This window comes from Terrapene carolina, unplaced genomic scaffold (assembly GCF_002925995.2).
Source record: "Terrapene carolina triunguis isolate 2854851 unplaced genomic scaffold, T_m_triunguis-2.0 Scaffold58, whole genome shotgun sequence".
NCBI classification, from domain to species: Eukaryota; Metazoa; Chordata; order Testudines; family Emydidae; genus Terrapene; species Terrapene triunguis.
In genome coordinates, this window is record NW_020664409.1 from 48,074,766 (window position 1) to 48,090,447 (window position 15,682).

A 15,682-nucleotide genomic window follows, 5' to 3' on the forward strand; every position below is an offset into this window, starting at 1 on the left:
TGGGCTAAACCCCTGGGTGCTCAGACACATATTGGTTGGCTCCAATGTGGTCAGGGAGGTATTGGCAATGAACCTTTTAAGAGTCAACTTCTTTCTACTCAGCAAACAAGTGATGTCACAGCCAAGTACTGATTTCAGCTAAAAACTAACCTGAGACAGTTTACCCTTATTACCAGTTTTAATCCAGATAAGATTAACAGCCTCTTTTCTTCCCAAGGCCTTTCCTCCCCTCCTACTTTCTGCCCAACAGTTTTTCCATTGCACCTGGATTCACATAGGCTTTAACACTGTGTGGGGTCGGAAGGTCCATGTTGGCTCCTTTTAAGACAGATTCTCTTTGTCTTATTTAAAACCATCTGCAGTCACCTCTATCAGTCAGACGTCTCCTATTTAGAAATCTTCCCTTATTTCGTTAGTTATTCTTTGAACCAGGCATCCTCCCTGCTTCATTCCTTCTGGCCTTATGACTTTTATTATTTTCAAGGCCTTTCTTCTACTTGCTAGTCAGGGTCTTTCTTTACCACACACATATTTCCTTAGCCAAACTTAAGCTAACTCGAATTCTATAATTTCACATTTATCCTACACCCTATTTGGTGGTCAAGTGTTGGACTTGGAGATGCTGTTGTTTGGCTTAGACTCCAGTTCAAGGTAATTAAAAATCCTATGGCACTTTTTGCAAGAGTTACAGGTGCTATTCTAAGTGTCATGGCCATATTCTAATATCTAAATTCCCTCTGCAGCTGCAAATACACATGTTGGTATTCTTAACTTCCTGTCCTAAATGCTTCTGCAGTGTTCTGTACTGTTAAGGAAGCACTACATTCCACCCTGGAAAGGGCTACACTTCCATGGTGGGTGAAGTGATTTGTGTGTGTGTGTGTGTGTGTGTGTGTGTACGTGTTTTGGGATCCTTTTTCATGAAAAGTTCTATATAAATGTCACATTATTATTAGAAGTAAGACTAGTAGTTTAATAATAGTAGTATCTTTAATTAATGCTTATAGTATATTGTTTAATACCAAGGTCAAAGTAGTTTGTTATATGTTCCTGGTTTCTCCTCTGTCCCTTTCTTAAAGATTGTGCTTAAATGTGTATTCCTGTGATCCCCCAGTACTTTTCTTCTTTCCAGAGAGCTATTAAAAATCTCCATTAGTGGAACAATAATCTCTCCTATTGTCTACTAGATAGCAGCACTAGTGACCAGCTGTGATTAGAATAGAAAAACTGCATGGATAAATTCCACTAAGATATAATTAGGAGCAAAAAAAATATTAAAAACCTCTAACTGAAAAAGTGTAGCAGAATATAGTAGTATGTAATTGCTAGAAATAATTATTGTGAAACAGAAGTTTTAGTACTGTTTGGACAATTATGATAATATTACTGCACTTCAAAATATCTAAATAAAATAGCTCTAAAGCACCTACTGTAAATAGAGTTTACCACCTTTAGCTGGTCATGGTCAATCTGGTTTCCTAGTACAGACAATGTGCATATGCATATACGTGCGAGTTCTCATAAGGTGGCATTATCATGATATTTGGTCAAATCCCAAAATTATTGAAGTATACATGTCACATATATTTCTTTCTCTCCTTATCCTATCTGGTCAGCTGGGACTTTTGTGATGTTATTGTGGGAAGGCTGAGTCAAAGAAGTGGGTTTTGCACTTGCTGTGAAAGTGCTGAGGTTCATGATCATCCTGATCTTTTCTTGGGGTGAAATTCTGTGTTTTTCATGCACTAATTTCACTCTTGTTGATGACCATCCCATGTTTTCAGTGGAACATAGATCTTTGTCTGAGGTCATAATCATGCAGAGTGAAACAGTCCCCAGGTAACTTAAGCCAATCCTCAAAAAGGCTTTGAAAAATAGGACTGAAACTTTGTATTTGGCCTAGTACTCAGCAGGGAGACAATGAAGAAAATAGAGCATTGGGGGATGCACACTTGATGGCCCGTTTTTTGAGCAGTTGGGCTGCTTTGTTCAGAACAAACTGTAGCTTTTTAATGTCAGTGGTCTCATATTTAGGTACAGAGTATTACAGATTGAGCCTGGAAGTGATGAATATATGGATTGGTGTGGCTAATTACAAACAGGTCAGAAGGTGTGCCGTCCTCTGGCCAGCTATAAACGGAAAAGTTCATATATACATACATTAGAAAGAAAAATAATGCAAATTTTTGTCCTTTTTTAGTGGTGATTTATGAACTCCATGTATATACTGGGTCTAAACTTGGTGCTGAAACAGATTCTAATGTATATGCCACCCTCATTGGAACGAGAGGAGATTCTGGCAAGAGAAAGCTGCATAGAGCTAAGAATAATAAAGTCAAGTTTCAGCGTGGACAGGTAAAGGAAAAAATGTGCAAAACTGATCAATGCTAGCAAATTATTTGTAGCAAATAGTTTTTTCAACATATGTAGATATTTTCTGTTTACACATTTATCCTTGAGCAATTCAGTTTTCTCAGATATTTATTCAAAATTGTTCACAGAATTAATTTATTTAATAATTTTTGGCCTGTAGATTCTGAATGAATAGTTTACTGTGAGTATTGGATATTCAAAATTCATGCTCTGTTTAGTTTTGATTGGACACATAGATCACAGCGTTACGGTAGTGTTTCTGTTCCCTGATTAGGTTGGGACAGGAGGTTCAGTTGTGGGGCACTTACCTGGGCAGCTCCCATTTGATGTCAGGGGTGCAGATGGGAATGTGGGGGGGAGGGTGCAGGAGCTCCCGTTTGGTGCGCCGGGTGGGGGTGGGGATGTGGCGGGTGCATGAGGTGTGGGGGGGCTGGGGATGTGGGGCGGTGCAGGTGTCAGGGCAGAGGGGGGGCTGGGGATGTGTGGGGGTGCCAGAGTCAGGGCTAGGGTTGTGGGGGTGGGATGAAGGAGTCAAGCAGAGGGCTGGGTGTGTATGAGGGAGGTACAGGGCTCAGGGCAGGGGTCTGGGGTGTGTGCGGGGCTCAGGGCAGAGGGCAGGGTGTGTGTGTGGGGGGGTCAGGGCTCAGGGGAGAGGGCTGGGTGACTGCCCCCCTAAGAACTCCCAACCCCCCAGCTCCTTGTCCCTTGACCACCCCCTCCAGAGACCCCCCACCCTAACTGCCCCCCCAGGACCCTCCTTGTTCCCTGTCCCCTGACTGCCCTGACCCCTATCCACCCCCCGCCCCCTGACAGACCCCGGGACTCCCATGCCCCATCCAACCCCCCCTGCTCCCTGACTGCCCCCTCCAGAGACCCCCCCATCCAACCCACCCTGTCCCCTGACTGCCCCCATGCCCACCCCTTATCCAACCCCCCCAGCCCCGGACCCCTTACTATGAGGCTCCACGCAGAGCCTGATAAGCTGCCCCATGGGAGCGCACATCCTCGGCCCCCAGAGCTCTGTGCGCACGGCGGCAGGGCTCCGGGTGAGCGGGGAGCGTCTTTCCCTCCCCGCGGAGCCAAACACTACCCCGCGGGAGCGCGCAGCCCCTACCCGCAGAGCGCGGCGCGTGCGGCGGCAGAGCTCCAGGGGAGGGGAGAAGGCGTGGGAGAGTGGGGTCATTTTCCCACCCCGTGTGCACGGCTATGCTTCTGCTCCCTGCCCCCACTGGGGGAGCAGAGGGCAGAGGAGAGCGGGCCGGGCTGGGCAGGATTTTTTAATGGCACGCTGGAGTCCCGGCAGGCTCCAGCGTGCCATTAAAAATTGGCTCACGTGCCGTCTTTGGCACGCGTGCCATAGGTTGCCGACCCCTGCACTAAACGGTAGGCCTTAGAGGAGGTAGTATAGAGTTGGCCATGCCAGTTCTGTGCTGCTAAGGGTATGTCTACACTGCAATCAGAGGTGTGACTACAGCACATGTAGACATACCGAGGCTAGCTTTGGGCTGGTCTACACTGGGGGGGGGGGATTGATCTAAGATACACAATTTAGCTACGAGAATAGCGTAGCTGAAGTCGACATATCTTAGATTGATTTACCTCACGTCCTCATGGCGCGGGATCGACGGCCGTGGCTCCCCCGTCGACTCTGCTTCCGCCTTTCGCTCTGGTGGAGTTACGGAGTCAATGGGGAGTGCGTTCGGGGATCGATTTATAGCGTCTAGACGAGACACGATAAATCGATCCCCGATAGGTTGATTACTACCCTCCGATCCGGCGGGTAGTGAAGACGTACCCTTTGATCTAGCTAGCTTGAATAACAATGGCAGTGGAGATATGGCTGCACAGGCAGCAGCACACGCTAGCCACTTGAAAACATACCCAGGGTCTCAGGTGGAGTTGTACAGCCCATGCTGCCATCTGTGCTGCTGCTGTGGCTCTTGTAATTCAAGCTAGCTAAATCAATGCTAGCTCAGGTATGTCTACACATCTGCCATCACAACTCTGATTGCAGTAAACAACCACCTTTATATATTAATGTTACTTTAAGCAGTTTGTGCTTGAACCTGCCTAGGACATGTGCAGCATCATACCTATAGGCACCAAATAAAAAGCAATCATCAGCAGAGGAAGTTCAGCAAAACATGATCCTGCATGAATGAGAACACTACTTTGCATCCTCTTTCTCTGTTCATCAGCCGTAGGTGTACGACTCAAGAGGAGAACTCATTGCTAAATCTCTCATTAACATGGTGAGAATCGTGCTTACACCAGATGTCCTAAAACATAACTGTTCCCCTTTTTTACCCTCCTTGCTACCACTCAGAACAGAGGGCTAAGTGTTAAGCTACATCTGGAAGCAACAATCTTGTCCATGCCCCTGAACATCATGCAAGGACCTACATGATCATGGCCTTTATCAATCTCATTTTGATGATTCTGCAGGTGGATATCTTCTTCATAAAGGCTGTATCACTAAGAGACCTGAAGAAACTTGTGATTAGCCATGATAGAACTGGTCCAGGTAGGAGTTAATTTTCTAGTGACTAATTTGTTTTGTGAGCTGTTTTACAGCACAATACTCTTTATCTGTATATATAACATCCTTCATACAAAGTGTTACAAAAGGCCTTGCAGTGAGAAGACTAAAAAAGAGACACAAGTACTTATTCCTGCAGATTAGTCACAGTGGTGGGATTGTAGAAAGCTATGGTAATGGACAGCAAAAGGCAACTGGGATGTAGTATCAAATAACATCAGTTAGCTGTTGGTTTGCAAGCTGATTTATAACAGAGTGCTATTTATTTGTCATACGGAGTACCACAGAAGAATTCACAAGGGTAACTCATACAGAGCTGGATAAAATGATTCTTCTATAGCCAGTGAATGAAAATGCGGTACAGGAATAAAGTTAGAGCACTGATTTGACTGCCACTTTGCCACCAAGTGGAGAACCATAACAACAACATCCTGGCGGTGACGAGGACGCAGAGAGAATCTGGCAGCACTAGGCCATTTGCTTCATGTGTACTGGGCAGTGTGGGATTGTTCCTGTGGATGGCATTATATATGCTCTGTGTGGTCTCAAACAAAATGAGAGTAGCCTTGATCATATCCGCGGATAAGAGGAGAGCCTCCTGCAGGGCCCTGAGATCAGTATCAATTTGTAATACAGTTGAGAATCACTGGCATAGTGTAAAAGAAAAGAGCTGACATTTTGAAAGGGCTACAGTAAAGTATTTGCAGACTAGAATCAGATTGGATCTCCTAAGCTAAGCAGGGTCAAACCTAGTCAATACTCATAATTGAGGATCAGATTGCATTGTTTTAGGCTCTATGCAGACATATGGTCCTTGCTCCAAAGAGCTTACAATCTAATTAAGGACCAGATACAACGGGTAAATGTAACAAGCAATTGGAGGGAAGGCAGGGAGGAGGATAAGGGTTATAATAATAAGTTTGACAAGGTGAGTGAAATAATATCTTTTATTAGACCAACTTCTGTTGGTGAAAGAGACAAACTTTTGAGCTACATAGAGCTCTTTGTCAGGTCCAATAAAAGATATTACTTAACCCATCTTGTCTCTCAAATATCCTGGGACCAACATGGCTACAACAGCGCTGCAAACAATAATAAGTTTGCACAGTTACTTAAGCTTGCATTATGCACAATCTGATGGCTTCAAATCATTTAATTTACTTCAAATCATTTAATAATTTCCTTCTGCTCCTAATACTTGGCTGGAATGGGCATTGCCTAAGAAAAAACCCAGTGCACCTGGAGGTGTTCTGATGATTCAGTAGGTGGCATTCTTCCCTCTGAGTCAGTACTGGACCAGTGCCCTGCCCACTGTCCTGTGGAAAATATCTTTTGCATAAAATGTGAAAACAAGGTCTTGAACATTCCTTTTGTCCTTTTTGCAAGAATGCTAGTGTTAACTGGGGCATCATGGCCAAGTTCTAAATTACGTAATTATATTCAGCCTACCTAAATTTGTCCTATGTTTTCAGTTGACTAACTTAATTCCTCTCTTTAAAGTGGTGCTTATTATGTATGTCTTGCCCCAAAAGTTGCTAGTCACTTGTTTAGTATTGCTGGTAAAGAATGGCTGTTATGTTCTGCCCCAGAGAATGGTGATTGGTGAATGGTAGTTTGGTGATAGGTAAGTGAACTCTATATGATTAATCTGTTAAAGGCTTGGATCTTTCACAATCTAAGTGTTACATAAATGTAAGTTATGTGATTACCTTGGGCAATAACTTATAAGTTTAGTTAAGAGTGCGCTTTGCTCTCTTTATAGAAGGAAAAAGCTGAACAAAAATGTGCCCTTGAAACCAAGGCTTGAAGAAAACACAAATTTGAAAGGCTTAGTGAAGAAGTTTTCACCTCAATAGAAGAACCCCTTCTGTTCAATATATTTTTTTTCAGTCAGAATTAGTTAATCTAATAGTAATTCGGTTCTTACACCATACTTTGCCTTGGTGGTTTATTTAAAATGATTTTTATTGAACTCTTTTCAAGATTGAAAGCTTATATTTTTAAGAGACTGTATAAGGTTATTGTAAGAACACACATGAATGAGGATGTTATATATTAATCCAATTTCTCTGAATTCATAATGTCATGTACTTCATTCCCAAAGGACCAAGGATTCTGGTTCTTTCAGTGAATCATGGCAAATTGCACAAGCAGAATGTTTTCTCCATATGTGAACCTGAACAAAAGGAATAGAAGAGCATAGGTCGAAGTGGGAGTGGTGGTAGCAGTTTACAGATGCTAGTACACTCCTGCCTCCACACAAAGAATACTCTGCTGGAATCAAGATAGTCTCTTGCCTATGCTTAGGAATATTGTGCCTTAGTAGTAGTATGGGAATCTTGTGAGGGTATTAGGTTAATGTTTTCACTTCTTTAGCTGAGTTTTGACATAATGAGATCTGCTGTTGGGAAAGCAGTTGTTTCAACTTTTCTCTTCAAGATATTTTTTTTCTCCACAAAAATACAAACTTGCAAGTAAACTTTTGTCATTTCAACCCAGGCAATGGATGGTTCCTTGATAAGGTGGTTGTCAAATTTAAAGAGGAAGATGATGATCAAGAAGCTGTGTTTCCCTGTAACAGGTATGCCATTGATGGGAAATCAGAATTGTAGTTTGTTATACTGCGAGCAGCTTAAGGAAAACATTGCAAGACAGGAGCCAAACACTTAAAAAAACCCACTTTGCTGCCTGCACAAAGCCTGAATATATGAATCCTGCCCAGCAGTCTTCCAGGGAGTAAGGGGTGAACAGAATTCACTGCTCCAAGCCATGCAAAAAAGGCTGCTGGATCGGCATGGGAGGGCATGGAATAAGATGGAAAAGGTCAAAAGCCAAATGTTCTGTGGGTGAAAAGGTGCAATAATTTTTCCTTTACCTTGCACATACATAACATATAAAACTAAATAAAGTTTCAATTCTCTGCTCCTTAAAAGATATTACGTTAAAAGTTTCTAATCATATGGACTTAGGCCAGTTCATTTTGCATTTCCCAGTCACTAAAGGTCATTAGAGTGAATTTAATATATTGGAAACCTTTGAAGAGAACTTTATATCTAGATGCAAAAAAAAAGTTAGTTGATATTGTCTTAGAGGATAGTTAAAATGTTTTGCTAACTTAGCAAAGGTCTATTTCCTTGTCTCAATGCTGGCTCTAGAATTTTGCTGCCATAGGCAAAATTGAAAAATATCCAACTCTCTCAGCCTCCAGTCAGAGCCACTAAACATTCTTTTGCTCCAGATATTTTGCCACCCTAGACAACAACCTAGCCTTCAGCAATTTGTATGTTGAAGCAACCACCATATAAACTTCAGATAGGTTTGCAGTAGAAAGAGTTATAGATGAATATATGTGCATGTGTGTATGATATCTATATCTAACACTATAGAAATGATTCAGAGAAGCATATTTTAAAATCAAGCAGATTATGCATTGTAGTACAGGCTTTCCAAATACTTGGAGTATATGTACATTTGGCTACAAAATAGTTGTTCATGTCAGCTCAATCATTTTTTAGGGTGGGGGTTGTCTTACAATCTTGATTATCAATTAGAAATTCAGTTAAGAAAGGAAACATTGTCTGTTTTTAAGTGAAAATTCCCCTCTAGCTTAAAAAAAAATTCAATTTGCAACAATCCTGCAAATTGTTAGCGAATAACTATTTTTTTCTCTAAAACTATTATTGTAATGATTAGTTTTTTTATCTATTAGGCTATTTAATTAATTTGGTTTACATTAAAGTTGGTTATTTGAAGAGTAGACAATTGTTTCTGTAATGTCAGAGAGATTTTATAAGATTCCTCCTAAGGGAGGAATACTTGACTAAGACTGCGGACTTGCTATAAAACTGCCATGTCAAAAAGAACTTATTAAGCACTAGAAAAAGGTTAGAGACATTATCTATAGAACTAGAGGGGCTCCGTAATTCTTTGCCTGCAGTAAGTGCTACCAATGAACCAAAGTTTCCTGTCTATTTTTAAAAATGGTTAGTGATCTTTTGGTTTCTTGGAGGGGATTAGAAGAGAATTCACAAAGGTTAATCAAGGTATTTATTGCAACAATAGTTTAAACATAATGGAGTCTAGTCTTCTCTCCATACACAAGAGTTTTATTCACATAGTTACTTTGTATATGGAGAGTAGAATGAATTGCAGTTGTTTAGGATACAGCAAAAGGGAGCTAATAAGTTGGAAACTTATAATGATTACCAGTATTTTAAAATAAGAGAACTCATGTAATGGCTGTAAAACATTCTAATATGAGATAGGGGGATCAGTTGACGAAGTATGTGGGGGTATTTTTGTAGCATGTCAAGTTTAGGGTTAAGCCCTTAAATTCTGTAATGTACAGTGAAGGGCAAAATTGAGGTGAAATTCACCATCATAGCTGCCCAGTCCATAGAATCTCTAGAAGCCTCGTAGATCTTAGAATCTAAGGAACCTGCCAATACTTACTTGTAACTACCAGGTGTAGTGCTAACTAACATGAGTAATCCCATTGCCTGTGGTATAAGTTGGCATAGTTTCATTGAATGAGGGAAGCTGTGCCAAATTCATACCAGCAGAGAATTTGGCCCAGTAAGTGTTTACAAGACTTAGCTTGACAAGAGATGCACAAAAAACATTGGTGAAAGGAGGGGAAATAATGCTGAGATTCCTCATAAAAAGATTAATTACTAACTGCCATGAGTCTAATTATTATCTCTTTACAATGAAAGATGGTTAGATGAGTACCAGGATGATGGGAAGACCGAGCGAGAGCTAATTGCTAAAAGTAAGTATTCCAGTAAAGAGAATTTGCATTTTAACAATATTCTAGATATCAAATGACTAGTTATGGCCGAGAATATGAAAATTCTTTGTGAATGTGATTATAAATTTAGACATCTTAAGTAGCTTTATCAGCAAACAAGTATAAAACTTTTTTATTTGTTTATTTTAGAAAATGGTAATTCACAGAAGGCATCCACCAAAGGTGAGAAATACTCTATATTCTCCTCCCAGAACTTTGACATTGAAGTTAAACTCAGTTTCAGTATAAAGTGAACAAATAAATGAAGCAAATTAGTTTCCTCACACAGTAATCATTTATGTAAAGTATCAAGCAGTAGTAAAGTATAGTCATCTATAAAGGTGACGTGTCATGTCTTTTCAAATGAACTGAGCAAAGGAGATACACAAACCATTTTTGGTTTTCTTCCCATTTCTATTATTCAGTCCTGAAATCAGTCAGAAATTCCTTTGAGAACAGATTTCAAGAACTGGTTTGTTTACCCAATGCCACTGTCATTTAATACACAGGGACAGCTCCCCCAACAAGCATCAGTGAGTTGAAAAATGTATTGTGAAGTGACAGTGGAAACAGTTTCAGGTCAGAGTTCAGCAGAGTTTTTCTAAGCGTATCCAGAAATAATTTAGACTTAAGCTATAAAATTGGTCAGTGTAGTTAAACGCAGTATCTTCATTTGGTTGAATAAAATTGGCTGAGTAAATGAAATCTTAATATTAGAAATCTGTCTGTCTACTTACCTATCCACAGATATAGTGCCTATCATTGTAGTAGCTCAAGTATTTAACACTATAAATAACCTCTTTTTTCTTCCTTGCCAGCTTTAAGGAGAAATAAGTTGATGAGTTCATAGGTGTTTGATTTACATTTGTGGGTTAGTGTGGTGGGTGAGTTGGTGTCTGTATCTGAAAATCTTACTGAGGGAAAATAAAGTCAAAGAACAGAGCTTTGCATTTAGTTTTGAAAATGGTGAATTTTGTGGTTACTTATCTTTTGTGGGATATGCCCCATAGGCTAAATCTAGGTCCAACTTCAGCACGTTTGGTGTCCTGCTCTCAAAGTCTCCCCTATTGGTCAACAGTTGCATTGTTCCAGTGGAATGGAGCTTTCATGGATGGAGAGGCAATTTCTCAGGTAGTTAGGGTTATTCCCATGGAGAGCTTTGATTATCACACCAGAGACCTTGAAGTGGACTCTGCATTCAATAAGCATTCAGTTCAGATTGGAGCATCAGGGAGATGTGTTCATGGCAGCCTGTGTTGCTAAGTAGATGGACTACTGTTTTTTGTACTAGTCTGAGTTTTACCAGGCTGTGTGACTTCATTCCAAGATGTATTCCATTGCAATAATCAAGCATGAATGCATGGATCATGACTATGTCTATGTCTGACGGGATGTGGCACAATCTTTTGGCCAGCCAATAAGGTAGTGAGGTGTTCTTCATCTCATGTCTATCTGAGCCTTTGGTAGCATTGAGGAGTCCAAAAGGACACCAAAGCTGATTTGTCAGTCTGAGGGCAGATGTTCTCAATAGTGGGAGTGTTAAAGAGGAAGCAAGTTTTTTGAAAAGCCTCCCTCGGCCTATCAGCAACACTTCCATCTTGCTTGATTCATCGTTAGCCATCTGTTCTTCATCCAAGTGTTGATTTCAGCTGGGCATGGAGAAAGCCAGGAGATGGTACTGTTTGATGTAAAGGAGATGTAGAGCAGTGTGTCATCTGAGTACTGGTGACATTTTAGCCTGTGTTGTCTAATCAGCTATGCCATATAGCTGTTGAATAATATGAGAGACAAGACTGAGGTTAACAGAACAAAGGGGTTAGGAAGGAGGTCTTGAACTCAACCCATAGGTATCCACTCATGTGCAGTATCTGGGTGTATGTCAAAGTAGAGAACACTCCCCAGAGCCACAGACCCTTGATGGAGAAGACCTTTGTTCTGACCTCTCAAATCTGCACCCAGCAGTTTCAACTCTGCTGATCTCAATTGGTACTGCAGATCATAGTATGACAGGTATACACCCTCTCACAGACTGTATTTAAGTCTTTAAATACTAAACACACTCACAGAATAATAGACAACCAGTGCAGATGGCAGAACACTGGTGTTACTGATTCTCACAAGTGAAGGCCCTTGAGCAGTGAAGATGTCACATTCTTCAGTAATTGCAGTCTGCAAGTGAGTTCCAGGAGAAGCCATCAGGAAAAGGCATTGTAGTAATCCAGCCTTGCCTCAAGGTCACAGAGGCATGGAGTACTGTGCTGAGGTCTGTCTGAAAGCAAAGGTCACCACATCAAAACAGTTGAGAGATAATAAGCCACTCTTGAAACCCAGACAATCTCCTTCTATCTGGATATGGCTAATGTTGCTCAGCCATCATCTTCCCCGTTGCCTTCTCCTCAGATAGGGGTATTTGAAACTGAGCTGATCACCATTGTTAAGCAGGTCTCCTGAGCACTAGTTGAATCTCAGCACTTTTCAGTCAAGCTGCCACTCTACTTTCTATAAATGAAGTATTCATTCTAGAGACCAGCAAATGGGCTACAACACAGATATCCACGAGCTACCTAAGGCAAGGGTTCTGCCTGCAGGAGGCAGAGCTACACCAAGCTCCGGAGCATCCTCAGATCATAGATAGACTCTCTCAAACCAAGTAGGGCAGCAGATCTATTCATGCCCTCTTCATTGCATGTTGGGTGCTCGATGTAAGAGAGAGGGGTTCCAATACACTTGCCTTGGCAAAGAAGATGGATAATTGCTCTCAGCACTCAAATGAGAATCAGGGTGAATCTCTTTTTTTTTCTTTCCCCCCACCTCCCCGCCCCCATGCCTCATGATAGGTGGAGTCTCAGAATAATGCACAATAAGGGAAGAAGCAAGATATAGTGTACCACAGTGTTGTTTACGTTGTAGTCAGTTAAAAGGAGCTAGACTCCTGCAGTGTGGTTCATGAGGTGCGCTGGGGTATTGCAGGAGTTTATGGGTGTTGCACAGAGTGTGATTCAGCAGCAGTGAAAGCAGGTCAGCTAACAGATATTGTCATGCAAGGATATTGGGCAGAGAGATATATAAAAACAAATAGAAAACACAGAAAAATTTCTCCCCAGAAATTCCTCAGATTTTATTTAGTCCCTTCTCCTCCTTCAAATTTCTGCTGATGGGGTAAAAATGATCACAGGTAGTCTACAGGCTCCTGGCAGGTTAATATTAGTCCATGTCACAGGCACCTCTGTTGCTACCCGGTGCACTCCACTGCCTGGCCAGTATGTGTGGTCTCAGTCATGAACACACACCAGGTTGTTACTCTTTCACCATGTATTCATTCATTCATTACAAAGTATCGTAGTGTAATGCTGGCTTAGAGCATGGGGAGGTTTCCCCACAGCCGTCACTCCTCAGCCCAGGCTCACCCTCTGGGCTCCCCCTTGCTTCCTGTTCCTTCCACTTATATCCTCCCAGTTATACTGTTAGCCCAGTGATTTTCAGTGTTCATCCCGCAACCAATTGCCTCCACGTGGGCCTGCAGCCTTCTCCAGGCTACAGCAATGCCAGTGATCAGGTTGCTGCTGATAGTGTCCTGTGACAGCCCTGTTTATAAACGGCAGCGACAATGCCCTTTGTCAGGTGGACTCTGAAGTTACTGAAGAAGCAAATCAAGCAGGTTGGCAAACTCTGTAGCAAGCTACTGAAAGACAAGCAAAGTAAGCAAGCTAAGAGACCAGAAAATTTCCATGATCTCTGTGCATTCCCTCAGTAAAATAATTTAAGCAGCTGCTACATCTAAGAAAGTGGTATGTCCTTATCAGTCCTGAGAACATACAGCACTGATGTTGGAAAATCATAGAGCAATATCTACAAAACACCAACAACGACCTACATTGCTTATATAAGAAGAAGATGTAGCCCCCTGTATTATTTTCTTTTGATTTTACAGTTTTCACTCTTAAAATATAGTGTCTGTTTTAAATGTTCTTGATTCTTTGTGCAGAAGTCACTGCAGGTTTGATTTTCCCACTTTTGCAGCAAGCATTTCTTCTATGCATCAAAGTGTCAAAGAGGTTCATTGGGAGGATGTCATTAAGGCTGATTCGGCTTCATTTGTTAGAGTTAACAAAGTGCCTATGCACTGCCAGCATTGCTGGGCTAACATGAAGATGAAAGCCTTAGTTACATTGATTTTTTAGAAGACAGAGAGAATTTTGATACTTTGTTGAAAAACAGCCTTTCCACTTCCTCTCCCTAATTCATTTAACAAGTCCCAGACTGATTTTTCAAAAGAAAAGGGCCATAGCTAATAAACATAACATACAGATAATACAATCCACTGACATTAACACAGTGAATGGTACATGATATATTAAGTAAATGCATCTTTTTATATGTGGCCATGCAAGGTAGGTACAAAGGCCAAAATTTTCAATCCTGGTTATCTAAAATGAAGCACCTAAATAGTGGCCTGATTTTCAGAGGTGCTAAGCACCCAGAGCTTCCACAGATTTTAGTGGCAGATTTTGTCTGAATAAGGACTGAAAGAAGTGATGGGAGAACTTCCAGATTTGGACAAAAACCAAATATGAATATAAAACCACCATCCCAACCACCATTGCATTATACATCAACCAATTGATGTTTGCAACTAGTTCCTTTTCTAATGTAGCCATTTTTTAATAAGCAAATGTCCAAGGGAGCTAAAGTGTTAGACAAACATTTCTTCTGACTCTGGAGTGAGCAGATTGAAATGAATTTACCAAAGTGAGAGAAAATGCAATTAGGTTGGTTTGGCCAGGACACTAGACTGTGGAAGGAATGAAAAGTAAACGCTTGAGAACAAGCAGTCGCAGATGCCTAAGAGGCCTTAAATCTGTTAACCACTGATTCATTTCCTGGTAAACTCCCAACTCTTTGATCACTGATACATTAACCTTTCTCTGGAAATAATAATTAAGAAAAGATACAACCATGGGCAACAATTAAAATAAATCACAGTGTTCAGAATCGCTTCCTGGTCTCATAATATGTGCTCAGCACGCTGCATCCTGCAGCAGAAAGCCTGCAACTATGTGTAACCCACACACCTCCTGAGTGTGGTGCTCTGTCCCATCTAGTGGCACCGAGACCACTTAGAGAGAGAGATAAAATGAGTCTGCTTTACAGCCTCAGCTAACAGCTAGCTGGCTTTTAGCTCATGCTGTAGAGGATCATGCACTAAGCTCCAGAAGTCCCAGGTTCGATCCAGCCCACTGATGACTGGTGTCTGTCGGTGTTACATATGCACAGCTGCCTTCTTGCCTTGGGACAGATTCAACCTGGCTTATCCACCTTCTGCTCAAGTAAAGCAGGGCCCAGGTGGAGGAAAGTCTACCAGGGAGGCACTGTGATATAAGGTGGTGGTCACAATCTCCGTTCCATTAGGTTCTAGGGGCAGCCTGTGCAGCCCTCAAAGAGAGTGGTGCTTACTGTAGATAGGGCGTGGCCTGGGTGACTAAGGGATGATCTGACTCATTGTAGCCCTGCTTCAGCCCCTCTGCCTGTGGGGTTACTGTGCGAAGACCTGGTTGAAACTGAAAAAACCAGTGGAATACCCAAAAGAGCAACAGTTCCAGCAATGACTTCCCTCGCCAGCATGAATTCCTAAAGGGCAACACCATGCCAGGCTGGCACAGGGAGCTGCAATTTGCATCTCTATGCTCAGCAGGGCTGAAGCTGCCTGGCCATACATATCTAACAAATAAAGTTCCTCGTTAGACAAGGTTTGTATCTGTCACATATTGCATCTGACTCATTCCTGGAAATAACCCTAAAAAGACAAAAGCTAGCCTGTCACCCACCAGACTGACTGTGAGCTGCATGTCTGCCTGCTGTGCTGTGTCTGAACCCAAAAGAGCCACAGAACAATCAGCTGTGACACAGAAAGCCTTCTCTACAGAGTGGGGGTTGGAACAGGATAAGCTACATAAAACAAAGAAGAAAACAGGAAAAAAGCA

General features: G+C 41.8%; 1 protein-coding gene across 1 annotated transcript in view; it reads left to right on the plus strand.

Annotated features, from left to right (window-relative positions):
- LOC112107192 (lipoxygenase homology domain-containing protein 1) overlaps positions 1-15,682 on the plus strand; it is a 198,931-nt gene that overhangs the window by 130,302 nt on the left and 52,947 nt on the right. The window contains exons 25-29 of the mRNA XM_026659537.2: positions 2,201-2,355; positions 4,819-4,897; positions 7,412-7,493; positions 9,628-9,683; positions 9,852-9,884. Of these exons, the coding sequence (XP_026515322.2) occupies positions 2,201-2,355; positions 4,819-4,897; positions 7,412-7,493; positions 9,628-9,683; positions 9,852-9,884 (405 nt within the window). The remainder of the gene's footprint in view (positions 1-2,200; positions 2,356-4,818; positions 4,898-7,411; positions 7,494-9,627; positions 9,684-9,851; positions 9,885-15,682) is intronic.